Source organism: Hemiscyllium ocellatum, chromosome 36 (genome assembly GCF_020745735.1).
Source record: "Hemiscyllium ocellatum isolate sHemOce1 chromosome 36, sHemOce1.pat.X.cur, whole genome shotgun sequence".
Classification (NCBI taxonomy): domain Eukaryota; kingdom Metazoa; phylum Chordata; class Chondrichthyes; order Orectolobiformes; family Hemiscylliidae; genus Hemiscyllium; species Hemiscyllium ocellatum.
In genome coordinates this window covers 15,353,165-15,372,473 of record NC_083436.1, presented here as the reverse complement: position 1 = coordinate 15,372,473, position 19,309 = coordinate 15,353,165, and the positions used below count along the sequence as shown (strand labels likewise).

Genomic DNA, 19,309 nt, shown 5'->3' with positions numbered 1-19,309 from the left:
ACTTTTACAAATTTTTATCAATACAGAACATTCTTTAGTTAGAAGGGCAGAATGCCTGACCTATGAATTGTCATGACGAGTCAGGATTTTGTAATGTGTTGTCACCGTGAGGGCTCAGTTAAGCAATAGGTACATAATATCTCATTAACTATGACAAATAATACTAGGAACGTTAATCGAATGGTCATATATAAGGGTCAAACACTTATACCCTATTTATTAAAACAAAGAGCAAGTAATGATTTTTGAATGTTTTTTCTAATTATAAAAGTACATTGCCTGAGGAAAAATCCATTCAGGCAAATGAATGCTCAACACTGAATTCAAACATTTGAATTCTGAAGAAATCAACTTTTTACATTACTTTCTCTTCCAGCATTATTAGCAATTCCTTAATTTCATCATAGAATACAAGCACTAAAGCACCACCAGTGCCACGTAAGATATTTGAAAAAGCTCCTCTGAAGAAAGCACCTATTCCTTCATTCTTAAAGATCTTCACAAAACAGTCAATTGTTCCACTATATTGTCTCATTGCTTCGCCGCTCTGTGGTTTGAAACAAAAAAGAATTTAAATTCACAGTAACTTCTCAAGTATCACAATTTACTTATAAATATTTATGTAGAGGTCAAATTTCACTGAAACTGTGTACAAAATACTTCCAGTAGGTGGTGTTGCTTACAATGTCAAAAATTGTATATTGAGACTTTCAACATTTGTTACCTAACATTTGAGGGCAAATAATCTTTTGTGCAAGCTAACCTCTAAAGTTCCCATGTGATGAATGTTTACAAATGCCATTTTTCTCCTCAGTAAGTGTAATTTCTAAATTGCACATAAGAGTTAACCAAATTTAAGAACATACATATTTCATAATAATATACCTAAATTTATGCATCAGTCTTTCAATATTTTCAATTGAAGTTTTACTCAGTACTTCAGTCTCTTCCAATAGTTCTTCACTTAGACTTAATATTTTCATTTACAGATATGGCTTTGAAATGAATTTAGATTATCTACATTTCCAGACTGGATCAGCAATGTCCACTCAGTTCTAATGGCAAGATATTTTCCTTTTTGATTAGGTAGGGGATCAAGGACAGAAGGCAAGAGAATGGGGTTGAGAAACATAGCCATGATCAAATGGTGAAGTAGAGTTGGGCTGAAAAGACTAATTTTGCTGCTATATCTTAACCACATAGAATTCTCTACTTCAAAAACTCTTTAGAAATAGAAGGACAGATTTCAAAAGCTTTGTTAAGAAAAAAATTACATTAATTTTACAGAAAAAAAGACAGGTTACACATTTATGTGGTTTAGAAAGCATTCTGAACATATTAAATTGTGGATGAGAGTAAGAAAAGTGCTTTCTTCAATTAGTATGTTGTAATTTCCAAATCATTGGTTGAGGTTACAGGCCAATTAAATATCTATATTTAATAGTTGGAAAAGGTCAAACAGTAACCATATCTGGGCACAAGATGTGTTTCTCAATGTCTGGCTAAAGAGTTTCTTGGGGATACTTTTTGATTTTTGTGAGCTAGGTCTTGGTTTCCAGGGGCTCCTTTTTTAATTTACAATCTTATTTATTAGACACAAGTCATGTAGCAAAAACATTTTCTGTTTAAGTTGATACAAGCAGTACTTGGATTCAGACAGAAGCAGAATTAGAAGAATTTAGCAATACTGTAAATAATTACCAACCCTCTGTTAAAGCTAAAGCTGCAACACACAAAGAAAGCATCAATACACTAGAGTTTTAAAGTGGTACAAGACAACAGGAACAAGTTATTTTTACTACATAACTGATGCACACATTAATGGAAATCGAAAAGCTGAAGCAATAACACACATTCCACACAGTGGTGATGATACAGCTAACAGCACTGAATGTTCAAAAAGCCGGGAGATTTTAACCAGATAGCTCCCACTAATGTTTTCTCTAAAATGTGCAGCTATGTATGCACACTGATGCTTCAACGTTCTGCATACAGTCGCTGATACATAGAGCTTATGTAATTGGTAAGAAATTTAGAGGGAACATGGTTACAACCTTTTTTTACTGCATCTCTGACGTCAACCTCAAATTTAAATTTACCACCTGACTTATGGCTGAATACTATAAAGGCCTGAATGACATGGGCTATAGTAAGAAATTTGAGTGAGAAGTTAGGTAGGTTTACCTCAACTTCAGGAACAATTCGATGCAGCTTTTCACTAAGTTTCAGGTGTTGTAGTAAGATTCAAGCTAGGGTGTGGTGAATTGCCAACAAAGGGAGATTATTGTTCATTCATTTCTGATGGCAAAACATTTTTCTTCTAGGTTATTTAGGGGATCAAGGATTAAGGGCAGAAGGCAGGAGAATGGGTTGAGAAATGTCTCAGCCATGATCAAATGGAAAAGCAGACTTGATAGGTCGAATGGCCTAATTCTGCTGCCATATCTTATGGTCTTTACTCCATAGGATTCTCTACTTGTCTTCAAAGAATTTGAATTCTCCGATTTAAATAGATACTTTCAGGGATTCCAGGTGTAGATGAATTGCCCAGTGGCGTCTTCAATTTCCTGTATAATTAACAATGTCAGGGACTCTGCAGGGTCCCCATGTATAACTCTCATCTACGCTGCAGAAATGCCTGTCTAGCCTTTAGAAACTCTTGACTACTAAATTGATGGTCTGCCATATTTCCCTGGAGCATGAAGAATCTCCTAAATACAACAGCCAATGAAGCTAAGAACTACATACAAGTAGAGAATGCTTTGATAGACAAGGGAACATCAATTGGCCATGCAATAAAAGAATTACTCCCTTTTTCAAACTCTTTCCAATATACACCATTCTTTAGTTAGAAGGGCAGAATTCCTGACCTAAGAATTTTTCTTAATGACCTTATTAACTGAACATCTCACCTCATTGATATGAAGCTTTCTAACCTACCATTCACTGCAAGTAAACTAGTTGCCTAGAATTCTCAACATAGAAGTCAGAGCCACATCCCTCTACATGCTATACCTCTGGGCTACTTGCTTACTCTCTTAGTGCTCAGTCATTCTTTAAGCCTATCTGGATGTTCAAAGCATCCTTTCCATGCCTAGCCTCTTGGCATCTTACCCCTCAACCAAAGATACAGGGATCACAATACTGCTGTTCTGCCTTGCCATTTAGTATATCCAAATCCAGGAAACTTGTCTTGGTTTTCAGCAGTCCATTCCCAAGTCAAGGGAGATAGCCTTTGGTCAAGGGTCCCAACACAGTATGTCAAAGAGATCATCCAGCTCAGACCCTGGGGCTTGGACACTGCCACCTTGCAACTCAGGGCTGTTGACAGGATCCTCAGGGGATGAGGAGTTGAATGTTCAGCTTCCCACCACTTCTTTCTGCCCTACTGTGCACTATTTTCCTCCTGGAATGAGGGAAGGTCAGGTGTTAATGAAAGTAGATGGTGTAACTGTTACTTTTGGTACAGGTGGTGAGATGTCCCAAGCAAGTGAGTAGGTAGTGCAGGACACATTCAGGATTCACGCTATCAGGGATTGGTTAGTGACTGTGAGTGTTGCCTGTAGTACTGAGAGTAATAACAGTATGAGTCTTGGTTGGAAAAGAGTATGGGAGCAGAAAGAATGAATGAGGTATCACAGAAAAGACAGCATTTATGCTAGTTAATGGTGAAGAGACTATTTCTTATGGTCTTAATATAATCTTTTTCCTATATTGTTGTAACATTTCTCCACATGGCTGAGACTGCTCTGACCGGGAGTCAACATTAGACCAGGTGTTGTCATCTCTTCTGTGAAAATTGGATCTGTGCACTGTCCTGTCCACAAGGACTTCCAGGATCCTGCCCACAAAGTAAGGTGCCTATTTTCCCTTATCTACCATATCTGGGGCAAATCTCAGGAACTGTGCACAGCAGTGATTGTCCTCATGAACAATGCCAATGCCAGGGATGCTGGTCCATTTCTGGGATATCCCAGCAGAGGTAAATTGTTCCAGATATGATGAATGGTAAAAATGACCAGAATCAGACAGGAGGGACACCATACTGGCATGAATAATTATTAAGATAAATTTAGTAAGCTGCGGTGAGAAAACCCTTGAGGCCTGATGAAAAAAAACTCTTTAATAAACTCAACAAAACTGACACTTAGCCAAAAAAGTGCAAGATTCAGCCCAGTGTTCATTACAGTAGATGTATCCACTAAATTTTCCCCACATTGTAGATAATGAATTTAACCTTAAGCTAGAGATTCCACACTTATTTGCAAGTGAGTAATTACTCCAGTGATTTCAAATTTTCCTGGCTCCTAGTTATCGGAGCATTCCTTTATTAGTAGATTTAAACTTGTGGAAATCCTTGCCACTGGCAACAGAGAGGGCTGCTTGAGTACATTTAAAGCAGAGATAAATTCTTGATCATTAAGGGAATAAATGGTTATTGGGAAAATGCAGCTAAGTGCATGTGAAGAATGTTGGATCAGCCATGATCCTACCGAATGACAGAGCAGGCTCAAAGGGTGAAATGGCTCACACCTGTTACTATTTCTTACTGTCTTAACATCATCTTGTCATGCTTTTCCCCATTACTCTTGATTCTTCCATTGATATTACTGACCCCATTGTACAATGATTCCTTGGTATACATGGATTTGCTACTCACCAACCTATATACTTACAAGCTTGGCCACAGACCCTATTTTTATTTTCCTAATTAACGAGTCTTGACAGATCATTGATCTTTTCAGGTAGTTTGGGGATTTTGATTATAGCACTATCCATATTTTGTGTTATGTGCAGGAGACTTGTGTTTCTGGGACCAATGGACAACAAGGAGTTTGTGTAATACACATGGTCATTCCTGCTGTCCTTTTGGGTCCCTAAATTAATCCCCTACAGAACCCTCCCATTCTAAAGCAGGTGCACCTCGACTTTCTACCCCTCTTCCCAATATCATGAGACCAACTAATACCTGCTGATTGCCACACAGCTACTACCATCTTATCCAGCTCCGCCCTCTTACTATGATTATACTGTTTACTTCCCAGCACCCTCAATGAGATTCTACAGATCCATCTCCCAACATCGCTGACCACTTCACCTTTGGACTAAACTCTTAAGTGATGCACACTGCCTAGTCAGTCTCTATGCCACAAGCATGTGAATACCATATTTACCTTTCTAATCCTTCCCCAGATAACATGGCCTCCTTCTCCAGACATGTCCCATCTTTCCTGTAACTGTGGGCTTCCTTCCCTGGACACTCCTCCTTTTGTACCTCTCTTTCCCTTGCCCAGTCTCCACTGCATTTTTTCTCAAGCTTCTGCCCTCACTTGCTTCGTCTCTACACAGCTTGTACTACCTGTTCAGGCATTTATGTCCAAAACAATCACAGCCAACAAATGCAAAGATTTTGGATCCATCTCTATGTTAACTATGTATTACTGCATTTTAGTTTCTGGTTAAGGATACCAAGAATAGTAGTACAACAAAAGCCTGACTCCAAATTATATTGGAATACAGGGAGAAAGTGAGGACTGCAGATGCGAGCGATCAGAATCGAGAGTGCGGTGCTGAAAAAACACAGGTCAGGCAGCATCTGAGGAGCAGGAGGATCGTGTTTCCAGCAATAAGCCCTTCGTCAGGAATGAAGCTTGGAAGCTGGGGGAGCTGAGAGATAAATGGTGGAGTAGGGATAGGTAGCTGAGAATGTTAGGTAGATGAAGGTGAGATAGCAAGTGATAGGTCAGGCTGGGAGGTGGGGTGGATAGACGGGAAAGGTGATGGACAGGTCAAGAGGGCGGGGTTGAGTTGGAGGCTTGGGACTGGGATAATGTAGAGGAAGGGGTAATGTGGAAACTGTTGAAATCCACATTTATCCTGTTTGGTTGCAGGGTCCTAAGGCGGAATATGAGGCCTCCAGGCTTTGGGTGATAATGTTTTGGTGATGGAGGAGGCCCATGATCTGCATGTCCTTGACGGAGTGGGAGGGAGAGTTGAAGTGTTCAGCCACAGGCTTGTTCAGTTGCTGCTGGGCTTGTAGGAGATGTTTGTGGTTATTTCATCTCCAGCGACCGACCAACCACAGACATCTACGACAAGCCCACCAACTCCCACAGCTACCTAGACTACACTTCCTCCCACCCTACCTTCAGTAAAAACGCCATCCTTTATTTCCAATTCTTCTGCCTCTGCCAGACATGTTCCCAGGATGACCAATTCCACCTTAGAAAATCCCAGATGGCCTCCTCCTTGCAAGATCGCAATTTCCCTTCCCACATGGTCAAAGGTGCCCTCCAGCGTATCTCTGCCACTTCCTGCAGCACTGCCCTTGAGCCGACTCCTCCCAGCATAACGAAGTCAGAACCCTCCTGGTCCTCACCTTCCACCCCACCAACCTCTGCATACATTGCATCATCCTCAGCCACTTCTGCCACCTACAAACGGACTCCACCACCACAGATATATTTGCCTTCTCACCCCATCGGCGTTCCGGAGAGACCAATCCCTCAGTGACTCCCTCGTCAGGTCCATGCCGGCCCAACAACCCACACCCGACTCCCAGCACCTTTCCTTAACACCAAAGGAAGTGTCAAATGTGCAGCCACACCACTCTCCTCACCTCCATCTAAGGCCCCAAAGGATCCTTTCACGTCCAACAGAAATTCATCTATACCTCCCTAATGTCATCTACTGTATCCGTTGCACCTGATGTGGTCTGCTCCACATTGAGGAGACCGACTTGTGGATCATTTCAGAGAACATCTCTGGGACATTCACACCAACCCCACTGCCCTGTGACTGAACACTTCAACTCCACCACCCACTCAGTCAAGGACATGCAGGTCCCGGGCCTCCTTCGTTGCCAAACCATTACCACCTGACGACTGGAGGAAGAACACCTCATATTCCATATTGGGATCTTACAACTACATGGGATGACTTTGGATTTCAACAGTTTCCTCATTCCCCTTTCCCCCCACCTTATTCCAGTCCCAAGTCTACAACTCTGCATTGGCCTCCTGATCTGTCCATCATCTTTCCCATCTATCTGCTTCAACCCCCGTCTGATCTATCACCTGCACCCTCACCTTCATCTACCTGTTGCATTCTCAGCTACCTACCCCCAACTCCACCTCCTTCCCATTTATTTCTCAACCCCCCAGCCCACAAGCCTCATTCCTGATGGAAACTTAAATCCTCCTGCTCCTCGGATATCTTCGGACCTGTTGTGTTTTTCCAGCACCACACTCTCGACTATATTTGAATACAGGTGAATGAACTAAATTTGTCCAAAAACACAATATTTCTCAGAAAACTATATCTTTACAACTTTCAGTTGCAGATTCATCAATTCAAACCAAGAGAAGGTAGAGTTCATAGTCTGCATAACTTAGAACTAGCATTCTGGAACATACTCCCACTCAAAACTTATTCAAGAATAAACTTCAAATTCCTGTACAAACCTGCATCATCATTCGTCTTCTTACAGTATCAAAGGGGTAAGACAGTACTCCAGAAAATGAGGTTACACCTTGAGCAATGAGAAATGACACATAGACTGGAGTATTCTTTTGGTCTGGTAGCACACCCTGTGGAAGAAGGCAAAACATTTTAGCATACAATATTATTTTCTTTACTGAGAGCGAATGGTTTTCTGTGAAATCAGAATGACAACTGGATGGGCAAGAAAACAAAGCTCCCCTGGATTGATTAGATTACTTACAGTGTGGAAACAGACCCTTCAGCCCAACAAGTCCACTGAAGGGTAACCCATCCAGACCCATTTTCCTACATTTACCCCTTCACATAACACTACGGGCAATTTAGCATGGCCAATTCACCTAACCTGCACATTTTTGGATTGTGGGAGGAAACCGGAGCAAACCCATGCAAACTCCACACAGAGCCTGAGGCGAGAATTGAACCTGGGTCTCTGGCACTGTGAGGCAGCAGTGCTAACCACTGTGCTACCATGCCAACCACAATTGCTAGCGAGTTTTGGGAAGATTTGTAGCTCAGGTTGAGGTTCTGGATATAGGTGTGTTCGCTGAGCTGGAAGGTTCATTTTCAAATGTTTTGTCACCATACTAGGTAACATCTTCAGTCCGGAGACTCACTGAAGATATTACCTAGTATGGTGACAAAACGTCTAAAAATGAACCTGCCAGCTCAGCAAGCACACCTACATCTAGATCCCCTGGATTGCCACCAATGCAGAAATGTAAAATATATGGATAAATTTTAAATAGTGATATCTTGATACAATTTTGCTTCAAATGTCATATTTGCTCCAAGACCACTATGAATACCCACTCATTCAGCATCTTCATAGCAATAAATAGCATTCATGCATACCTCTGGCAGTACTCACCTCTGTATGGCTGTAAGCTGAAAAGCATGATACAGATAAAAGTTTTTCTTTTAATTTCTCAATATTGGTTCAAATTTGATCACTAGATTTGGCTGCCTAATAAGGTTAATAAGACTTCCCTGAGCTCCTTAATAGTCAGTGAATAATGGATATTGATGAAGTGCCACCATGCATCGCAAAATATCATGGTCAAATGGTAAGATAATGGTAATGTTGGAAACAAGACATGGTGAAGAAAGAAAAAGGGAAGGCAAAGTTTAAATTAAACAAAGTAAGCTGAAGCCATGCTAGATCAAAACTAATGTATAAATATCACATCTCCCTTTGTTAAAGGAGCAGAGTTGTTTTGCTAATATTTTATAACATCTTGGTAAGACCAAACCTGGAATATTGTATGTGGATTTACTCTCCTTATCTAAGGAAGGACATTCTGGCTATGAAGGGAGTGCAATAATGGTTACTGGGATGGGAGGAGTGACATATTAAGAGAGACTGAACTTTTAGAACTATAGTCATGAGATTCAGAAGAATGAGCAAAGCTCTCACAGAAATTCATAAAATTTTAACAGGACCAGACAGGGGAATTTCAATGAGATTTCTCCATCATCCTTCTAAACTTCATCAAATATACAACTACAGTCCTCAACTGCTCCTTTCCCATGCAGAAAATAATCTATTATGCTATGCTTCCTACCAAACTGCATAACCTCACACTTTCCCACAATGAATTCCAAATGCCACTTCTTTGCCCATTCCCCTATCTAGTCGAAACCCTCTGCAGACTCCCGACCACCTCATCACTACCTATCCCTTCACTTACCTTTGTGCCATCTACAAACCTAGCAACAACACCCTCACTTCATTATCCACACTATCAACATAAGATATGAATAGTTGTCTCAACGATGACCCCTGCGGAATTCTGCCAGTCATCGGCTGCCATTCTGAAATCGACCCCTTTATCCCCATCTTCTGCTTCTGCCAGTCAGCTAATCATCTATCCATGCCAGAATCCTGACCTCAACATCTTGGGCTCTTATCTTATTCAGCAACCTCCTGTATTAGAGGCCTAACTTGTTCATTACCTCCTCAAAGAATTCTACCAGATTTGTTGAGCATGACCTCCCCTTGATGAAGGTGTGCTAGCTCAGCCTTATTTTAGCATGCACTTCCAAGTACTTGGCAATCTCATCTTTAATAAAATCTTACCAACGACTGAGGTCAGACTAACTGACCTATAATCTCCTGTTTTTGTGTTTATCTCTTCTTAAGTGAGGGTTTTGTGTTAGCTATTTTCCAGTTCTCTGGGACTTTCCCTGACTTTAGTGATTCCTGAAAGATCACCACCAATGCCTCTACTATCGCCTCAGCTATCTCCTTCAGGACTCCGAGGTGTAGGGGGAGGTTCCTGGAAGGAGTGTACATAGGCAAGATTAGAAGTCCTGTTGGGGAATATCAAGGATGAGGAACAAAATTAAAGAAAAGGGCCTCAAAGCTTATAATCTCTAGATTACTACCCAAGCCATATGTAAATTAGCATAGAAATATTAAATTTAGGGAAGTAAATGCATGGCTAAAGGAATGACGTGAGAAAGAATGGTTCAGTTTTGTGTAGCAGTGGCATCGTTATTGCAACAGGAAGAAACTATTTCCACTGGGGAAGGCTCCACTTGAACCGATCTGGGACCAGTGTCCTTGGGGAAAGGCTAAATAGCATGGCCACAAGCACTTTAAACTAGAAAATTGGGGGGAGGGGAAAGGGGAAGGACAATAAATTTTCAAAATCAAGTAACTTTACAAAGAGTAAAGAAACAGGACAACCAGGGATGGACAATAAACACTGGTCAGCCTAAAGCTGATGTCTCACGAGTGAATGAAAAAAGACAGGAATCCTACTTTCAGATGCAGCAGATGAAGGCAAAACTGTGAGAAAATTATTGATTAAACAAGAAGAGAGAAATAACAAAGATGACTAAAGCATCAGTACTGAGGGATAGTGAATGATCCAGGTAAGAGTTCTATTTACGAATGCTCAGAGATTAAGGAATAAACTAATGGAGCTGCAGAGCACAAATTCAAATCAGAAATGATGATATAGTAGCCACTGCTGAGACATAGCTGCAGGATGGTCAGGATTGGAAACTAAATATACCAGATCATAAGGTTTACAGGACAGACAGGGAAAATGGCAGAGCAAATGGAATACCCTTACTGATTAGAAACAAAATGACTTAAGGCCATAAGACATAGAAGTGGAAGTAAGGCCATTCGGCCCATTGAGTCCACTCCGCCATTCAATCATGGCTGATGGGCATTTCAACTCCACTTATCCGCATTCTCCCCGTAGCCCTTAATTCCTCATGACATCAAGAATCTATCAATCCCTGCCCTGAAGACATTTAGCGTCCTGGCCTCCACTGCACTCTGCGGCAATGAATTCCACAGGCCCACCACTCTGGCTGAAGAAATGTCTCCGCATTTCTGTTCTGAATTGACCCCTCTAATTCTAAGGCTGTGTCCACGGGTCCTAGTCTCCTCGCCTAACGGAAACAATTTCCTAGCGTTCACCCTTTCCAAGTCATGTATTATCTTGGAAGTTTCTATTAAGTCTCCCCTTAATCTTCTAAACTCCAATGAATACAATCCCAGGATCCTCAGCCGTTCCTCATATGTTAGAACAACTATTCCAGGGATCATCCATGTGAATCTCTGCTGAACATGTTCCAGTGCCAGTATGTCCTTCCTGAGGTGTGGGGACCAAAACTGGGCACAGTACTCCAAACAGGGCCTAACCAGAGCTTTATAAAGTCTCAGTAGCACAACGGTGCTTTTATATTCCAACCCTCTTGAGATAAATGACAACATTGCATTCACTTTCTTAATCATGGACTCAACCTGCATGTTTACTTTTAGAGAATCCTTGACTAGCACTCCCAGATCCCTTTGTACTTTGGCTTTACGAATTTTCTCACCGTTTAGAAAGTAGTCTATGCTTTTATTCTTTTTTCCAAAGTGCAAGACCTCGCATTCGCTCACGTTGAATTCCATCAGCCATTTCCTGGACCACTCTCCCAAACTGTCTAGATCCTTCTACAGCCTCCCCACTTCCTCAGTACTGCCTGCCTGTCCACCTAACTTCGTATCATCGGCAAACTTCGCTAGAATGCCCCCAGTCCCTTCATCCAGATCATTAATATATAATGTGAACAGCTGCGGCCCCAACACTGAACCCTGCGGGACACCACTTGTCATCGGCTGCCATTCCGAAAAAGAACCTTTTATCCCAACTTTCTGCCTTCTGTCAGGCAGCCAATCCTCAATCCATACCAGTAGCTCACCTTGAACACCATGGGCCCTCACCTTGCTCAGCAGCCTCCCGTGTGGCACCTTATCAAAGGCCTTTTGGAAGTCTAGATAGACCACATCCACTAGGTTTCCCTGGTCTAACCTACTTGTCACCTCTTCAAAGAATTCCAACAGGTTTGTCAGGCACGACCTCCCCTTACTAAATTCATGTTGACTTGTTCTAATCAGACTCTGCTCTTCCAAGAATTTAGAAACCTCATCCTTAATGATGGATTCTAGAATTTTACCAACAACCGAGGTTAGGCTAATTGGCCTATAATTTTCCATCTTTTGCCTTGATCCTATCTTGAACAAGGGGGTTACAACAGCGATCTTCCAATCATCCGGGACTTTCCCTGAGTCCAGTGACTTTTGAAAGATCTCAACCAATGCCTCCACTATTTCCTCAGCCACCTCTCTCAGAACTCCAGGGTATATCCCATCAGGGCCAGGAGATTTATCAATTTTAAGACCTTTTAGCTTTTCTAGCACTTTCTCTTTTGTAATGGCAACCATACACAACTCAGCCCCCTGACTCCCTTTAATTGTTGGGATATTACTCAGTCTTCCACTGTGAAAACTGACGCAAAGTACTTGTTAAGTTCTCCTGCTATTTCCTTATCTCCCATCACTAGGCTTCCAGCATCAGTTTGAAGTGGCCCAATGTCTACTTTTGCCTGTCGTTTGTTTCTTATGTATTAAAAGAAACTTTTACTATCACTTCTAATATTACTGGCTAGCCTACCTTCATATTTGATCCTCTCCTTATTTCTCTCTTTGTTATCCTCTGTTTGTTTTTGTAGCCTTCCCAATCTTCTGTTTTCCCACTGCTCTTGGCCATTTTATAGGATCTCTCCTTTTCTTTAATACATTTCCTAACTTCCTTTGTCAGCCATGGCTGTCTAATCCCTCCCCGGATAATCTTTTCTTGGGGATGAACCTCTGCACAGTGTCCTCAATTATACCCACAAACTGTTATTTTTGCTCTACTGTCTTCCCCACTAGGCACTGCTTCCAGTCTATTTTTGTCAGTTCCTCTCTCATGCCCTCAAAATTACCTTTATTTAACTGTAACACCATTACATCCAATTTTGCCTTCTCTCTTTCAAACTGCAGACTGAACTCTACCATATGATCGTTGCTTCCTAAGTGTTCCCTTACTTTAAGATCTTTTATAAAGTCTGGTTCATTACAAAGCACTAGGTCCAGAATAGCCTGCTCCCTTGTGGGCTCCATGACAAGCTGTTCCAAAAAGCCATCCTGTAAGCATTCTATGAATTCCCTTTCTTTGGATCCACTGGCAATATTATTTACCCAGTGCATATTGAAGTCCCCCATGATCACCGTGACCTTGCCTTTCTGACATGCTTTCTCTATTTCCTGGTATATGTTGCGCCCCTGGACCTGACCACTGTTAGAAGGTCTGTACATAACTCCCATTATGGTTTTTTTGCCTTGAATGGTGAAGGAGGATATTACTGACATGGCTGATAAACCAAGAGTGTGGTGCTGGAAAAGCACAGCAGGGCAGGCAGCATTCAAGGATCAGGAGAACCAATGTTTCAGGCATAAGCCCTTCATCAGGAATGAGGCTTGTGGGTTGGGGCTGAGAGATAAATGGGAGGGGGGTGGAGCTGGAAGGAGGTAGCTGGGAAAGCGATAGGTGGATGAAGGTGAGGGAGAAGGTGATAGGTTAGAGGAGGCAGTGATGGATGGGTCCGGAAGGCAGTGCCGAGTTGGAGGCTTGGGACTGGAATAATGTGGGGGGAGGGAATTGAGGAAGCTGTTGAAATCCATATTTATCCTGTGTGGTTGCAGGATTCCAATGAGGTGTTCCTCCTCCAGGTTTCGGGTGGCAGCAGGTCGGCAGTGGAGGAGGCCTAGGACCTACATGTCCTTGATGGAGTGAGAGGGGGAGTTGAAGTGTTCAGCCACAGGGTGGTAAGGTTGGTGGGTGCAGGTGTCCCAGAGATGTCCACTGAAATGATCCGCAAGAAGGTGTCCTGTTTCCCTGATGTGGAGATGACCACACCGGGTACAATGAACAGGTACATTTCTGGTGGATGCGGAAGGACCCTTGGACGGAGGTGAAGTGAGTGGTGTGGGTGCAGGTTTTTCTTTTCCTGCAGTGACAGGGAAAGATGCCAGGAGTGGGGTGTGGGGGATGTGGACCTGATGAGGAAGTCGTGAAAGGAAGGGTCTTTTCAGAATGCTAATGGGGTGGGGAGTGAAATATATCTTTGGTGGGAGGGATCCATTTGGAGGTGGCGGAGAATGAGATGTTGTATGCGGAGGTTGGTCGGATGGAAGGTGAGGGCCAGGGGGGTTCTGTCCTTGTTGCATTGGGAAGGGTGGCGTTCAAGGGTGGTTCGTGAAGTAGAGATGTGCTGGAGGGTATCGTCTAGTTGAAGGCGTTATGCAGGGAAACAAAAATCTTGGTGGAGGTGAAGGGCACAGGTGGTGTCTTGAACGTAGGTGGGGAGTTCCTGGACTAAGTGGGAGAGGATGGTGTCAAGGTAGGAAGAGATGAGTTCGGTGGGACAGGTGCAGGCTGAGACAATGGATCAACCGGGGTGGTCAGGTTTGTGAATCTTGGGAACAAGGTAGTTGAAGTTGCGATCGTGGAAGGAGGAGGCCATCTGGGACTTTCTGAGGTGGAATCATCCTGGGAACAGATTTGGCAGAGGTGGAGGAATTGGGAATAAGGGATGGCGTTTTTACAGAAGGTAGGGTGGGAGGAGGTGTAGTCTATGTATCTGTGGGAGTCGGTGGGCTTGTAGTATATGTCTGTGGTTAGTCGGTCGCCAGAGATGGTGATGGAGAGGTGCAGGAAGGGGAGAGAGGTTCTGAGATGGTCCAGTTGAATTTGAGCTCGGGGTGGAAGGTGTTGGTCAAGTTGTTGAACTATTCACCCTCCTCATGGGAGCACGAGGCGGAGTTGATATACTCATTGATATAGTGGAGGAACAGGCGGAGGGTCATGCCGGCGTAACTGCGGAAGCTGGACTGTTCCACATATCTGACAAACAGGCAAGCATAGCTGGGTCCCATGTGGTACCTCGACAGGACAGTGACGAGGTAGGAAGAAATAAGTTTGGTGGAACAGGTGCAGGCTGAGACAATGGGTTGACCCGGGGCAATCAGGTTTGTGAATCTTAGGAAGGAGATAGAATCAGGCAGTCCAGGGTTCAGAGACAGGTTGATAACAGTACCCAACAGTAACGTTGCACTCGCTGCCTGTGACGCCACTTCCGTCCCCATTAACACAGCCATAAACACAATTTCCACCCTCTTTGTGAACATCATTTCCATTGGTGACATCACGACGGACACTATAACCATGCCCACTCAAGCAACTGTCTCTGCCCCCACCTAAAACTCCAGCCCCACTCCAGGTCCTAGCTCCCATCCTGTTGCGTCTTCACCATTCCCTCAGACCTCCTTCTCACTGAGGACGAACATTTTGTCCAAAGTAAAGGCCTCACCTTTATCCGTCTACAGTCCCAGATTAATGAATTCGGCACAAACAGCGACCTTGAACGTTTCTTCCGCGACCTCCGTGCCTACCTTTTTGTCCAAGACACCACCCACCGAACGAGGACCCCTTCCCCCGCCTCCAACACGACCAATCCACCTGGACACTCCATGCCAGCCTGTTGCCCTGCCCTTGATCTCTTCATTTCAAACTGCCGTCATGACATTGACCGCTTCAACCTGTCCATCCCCCTCACCCACTCCAACCTCTTGCCCTCACAACGCACAGCCCTCCACTCTCTCTGCTCCAACTCCAACCTCACCATCAAACCCACAGACAAGTGGGGTGCAGTAGTAGTGTTGTGCACCAACCTCTACACTGCTGGAAGCCATGCGATAACTTGCAGACACCTCCTCCTACTACCTCCTCCTTGATCATGACCTCACCTCCCATCACCAAACCATCATCTCCCAGACCATCCACAACCTCATCACCTCTGGGCATCTCACATCCACAGCCTCCAACCTCATTTTCCATGAACCCCGCACTGTCCGATTCTACATCCTTCCCAAGATTCACAAACCTGACCGCCCGGGTTGACCCATTGTTTCAGCCTGCACCTGTCCCACCAAACTCATCTCTTCCTACCTTGACACCGTCCTCTCCCACTTAGTCCAGGAACTCCCCACCTATGTTCGAGACACCACCCATGCCCTTCACCTCCACCAAGATTTTGTTTCCCTGCACAACGCCTCATCTTCACCATGGGCATGCCGTCCCTGTACGCATCGATCTGCCACGACGAAGGTCTCCAAGCCCTCTGTTTCTTCCTCTCACGCAGTCCCAATCAGTACCCTTCCACCGACACACTCAGTTGAATTGGTTCTCACCCTCAACAAATTCTCCTTCCAATTTTCCCACTTCCTCCAAACTAAAGGGGTAGCCATGGGCACACACATGGGACCAAGCTATGCCTGCCAGTTTGTCGGATATGTGGAACAGCTCAGCTTCTGCAGTTACAATGGCACCATCCCCCACCTGTTCCTCCGCTATATCAATGACTGTATTGGCGCCGCCTCATGCTCCCACAAGGAGGTCGAACAGTTCATCAACTTTACCAACACCTTCCACCCTGACCTCAAATTCACCTGGAACATCTTGGCAACCTCCCTCTCCTTCCTAGACCTCTCCATCACTGTCTCTGGCGACTGACTAACCACAAACATCTACTACAAACCCACCAACTCTCACAGTTACCTAGACTCCTCCCACCCTACCTCCTGTAAAAATACCATCCCTTACTCCCAATTCCTCCGCCTCTGCCATATCTGTTCTCAGGATGACCAATCCCATCTCAGAAAGTTCCAGATGGCCTCCTCCTTCCATGATCGCAACATCCCTTCACACCAGGTTGACAATGCCCTCCAGCGCATCTCCTCCACTTCACGCACCACTACCTTTGAACCCCACCCCTCCAAAGCAACAAGGACAGAACCCCCTTGGTCCTCACCTTCCACCCCACCAATCTCGGCATGCAACGTATCATCCTCTGCCATCTACAAACAGACCCATCACCGAAGATTTATCTCCCTCCACATGCCTATCAGTGTTCTAAAAAGACCATTCCCTCTGTGACTCCCTCGTCAGGTCTTTGCTGTCCCACCAGCCCACACCCACTCCTGGCACCTTTCCCTGCCACTGCAGGAAATGCACAACCTGTGCCCACACCACTCCACTCCACTCACCTCTGTCCAAGGCCCCAAGGGATCCTTCCACATTCATCAGAAATTCACCTGTACCTCTACCAAAGTCATCTACTGCATCCATTGCACCCGGTGTAGTCACCTCTACATTGGGGAGTCAGGACACATTCTTCTGGATCGTTTCAGAAAATGTCTCTGGGACACCCACACACACCAACCCCACTGCCCCGTGGCTGAACATTTCAACTCCCATTCTGTCATGGACATGCAGGTCCTGGGCCTCCATCTCCAAAATATTACCACCCAACGCCTGGAGGAGGAATTCCTCATATTCCACCTTGGGACCCTGCAACCACACCAGATAAATGTGGATTTCGACAGCTTCCTCATTTCCCCTCCCCCTACATTACTCCAGTCCCAATCCTCTAACTTAGCACCGCTCTCCAAACCCGTCTATCACTGCCCCCTCTATCAGCTTCTCCCTCACCTTCATCCACGTATCGCTTTCCGAGCTATCTCCCCACAATCCCATGCCCTCTCCCATTTATCACTCAGCCCAGACCCACAAGCCTCATTCCAGATGAAAGGGTTATGCCTGAAACGTCGATTCTCCTGCTCCTCAGATGCTGCCTGACCTGCTGTGCTTTTGCAGCACCAGACTCTGGACTCTAATTTCCAGCATCTGTAGTCCTCACTTTCTCCTTGGCTGAGAAACTGAGTGGCAGATGACAGAAAGTACGGTTAATGGGCAGGTACTCAGATTGGCAGGATGTGACCAGTAGTGACCCACAAAGATCTGTGTTAGGGCCTTATTTATTAATTACTTGGATAATGGCATAGAAAATCAGATATCCAAAACGCTGAAGACACAAAGTTAGGCAGCCCTGTAGACAGTGGAGAAAATAGCATAAAATTGCAAAGGGATATTGATAGGCCAAGTGAATGGACAAAGTTGTGGCGGATGGAGTTCAACGTAAGCAAATCTGAGGTTATCAATTTTGGGCCGAGAAAGGATAGATCAGGATACTTTCTAGAACACATTAAGTTAAATACAGTGGATGTCCAAGAGACTTGAGGGTTCGGGGCATACATCTTTAAAATGTTACAACAGGTGCAGAAATTAACCAAGAAAGCTAATGGAATGCTGGCCTTTATCTTGAGAGGACTGGAGCACAAGGATACAGAAGTTTTTTTGATTAGATTAGACTACCTACAGTATGGAAACAGGCCCTTTGGCCCAACAAGTCCACACCGACCCTCCGAAGAGTAACCCACCCAGACCCTCCCCTACCCTACATTTACCACTGACTAATGCACCTAACACTGTGGGCAATTTAGCACGGCCAATTCACCTGACCTGCACATTTTTGCATTGTGGAAAGAAACTGGAGAACCCGGAGGAAACCCAGACACGGAGAGAATGTGAAAACTCCACACAGACAGTCGCCCGAGGTGGGAATTGAACCCAAGTCCCTGGTGCAGTGAGCCACCGTGCTGCCCCTGGATGTAGACTCTTTAGATATTTTGAAGACCGATCATAAGACCATAAGAAATAAGAGCAGGAGAAAGCCATGTGGCTCCTAGAACCTGCTTCATCATTCAATCTTCATCATCCAAAATTCATCAGATCCACAACATCAATTTCCCTGCATTTTCCCAGTGTCCTTGATTCTATCTATCCCAGCCTTGAACATAGACAAGGATTCTGCTTCTCTGTGATACGGAGTTCCAAAGACTCTCAATCCTTTGAGAGAAGCAATCCCTCTGACCTCAGTCTTCAATTTGCACCTCTTTATTCTGAGACTATGCTGTCTGGTCCTAGAATGAGGGGATATACTCTCAGCATATACCTGTCAAGCCCCTTAAAAATCCCCTGTTTCAATGAGGTCACCTCTCATTCTGCTAAATGCCAGTGAGTAGAACCCCAACTTGTTTAGCCTTTGCTCATAAGACAATCCCTCCATACCAGGAACAAAACCAGAAGTTACTGGAAAAGTTCAGCAGGTCTGGCAGCATTGGTGCAGTTATGCTGCAGTTATACAAAATCCTGGTTAGATCCCACTTGGAGTACTGTGAGAAGATCTGGGAGCACATCTCAGGAAGACTATATTGGCTTTCGAGGAGTACAATGTAGGTTTACAGGAATGATAGTTGGACTTCAGTGGTTAAGTTATGAGGAGAAATGTTTCCCCTGAAATTTAGAAAGTTAAGTGGTGACCTGATAAAAGTCTTCAAGGTACTAACAGGAAAATACAGAGTAGATAAAAATAAACTTATTTTCACTGGTTGGGGAATTTTAGAATCAGGGGGCCAGACATTCAGGAACGATGTTACGAAGAACATCCACACACAAAAGAATGGTAAATATTTGGAACACTCTTCCACAAATAGTAGTGGATGCTGGATCAGATGTTA

The 19,309-nt window shown here is 44.2% G+C and overlaps 1 protein-coding gene across 1 annotated transcript in view; it reads right to left on the bottom strand.

Moving 5' to 3' along the window:
* Nucleotides 1-355: 355 nt before the first annotated feature.
* LOC132833284 (ADP/ATP translocase 4-like) overlaps nucleotides 356-19,309 on the bottom strand; it is a 46,136-nt gene continuing 27,182 nt past the window's right edge. Inside the window, exons 5-6 of the mRNA XM_060851447.1 lie at nucleotides 7,464-7,589; nucleotides 356-547 (exon numbers count right to left, since the gene is read on the bottom strand). Coding sequence (XP_060707430.1) covers nucleotides 356-547; nucleotides 7,464-7,589 — 318 coding nt within the window. The remainder of the gene's footprint in view (nucleotides 548-7,463; nucleotides 7,590-19,309) is intronic.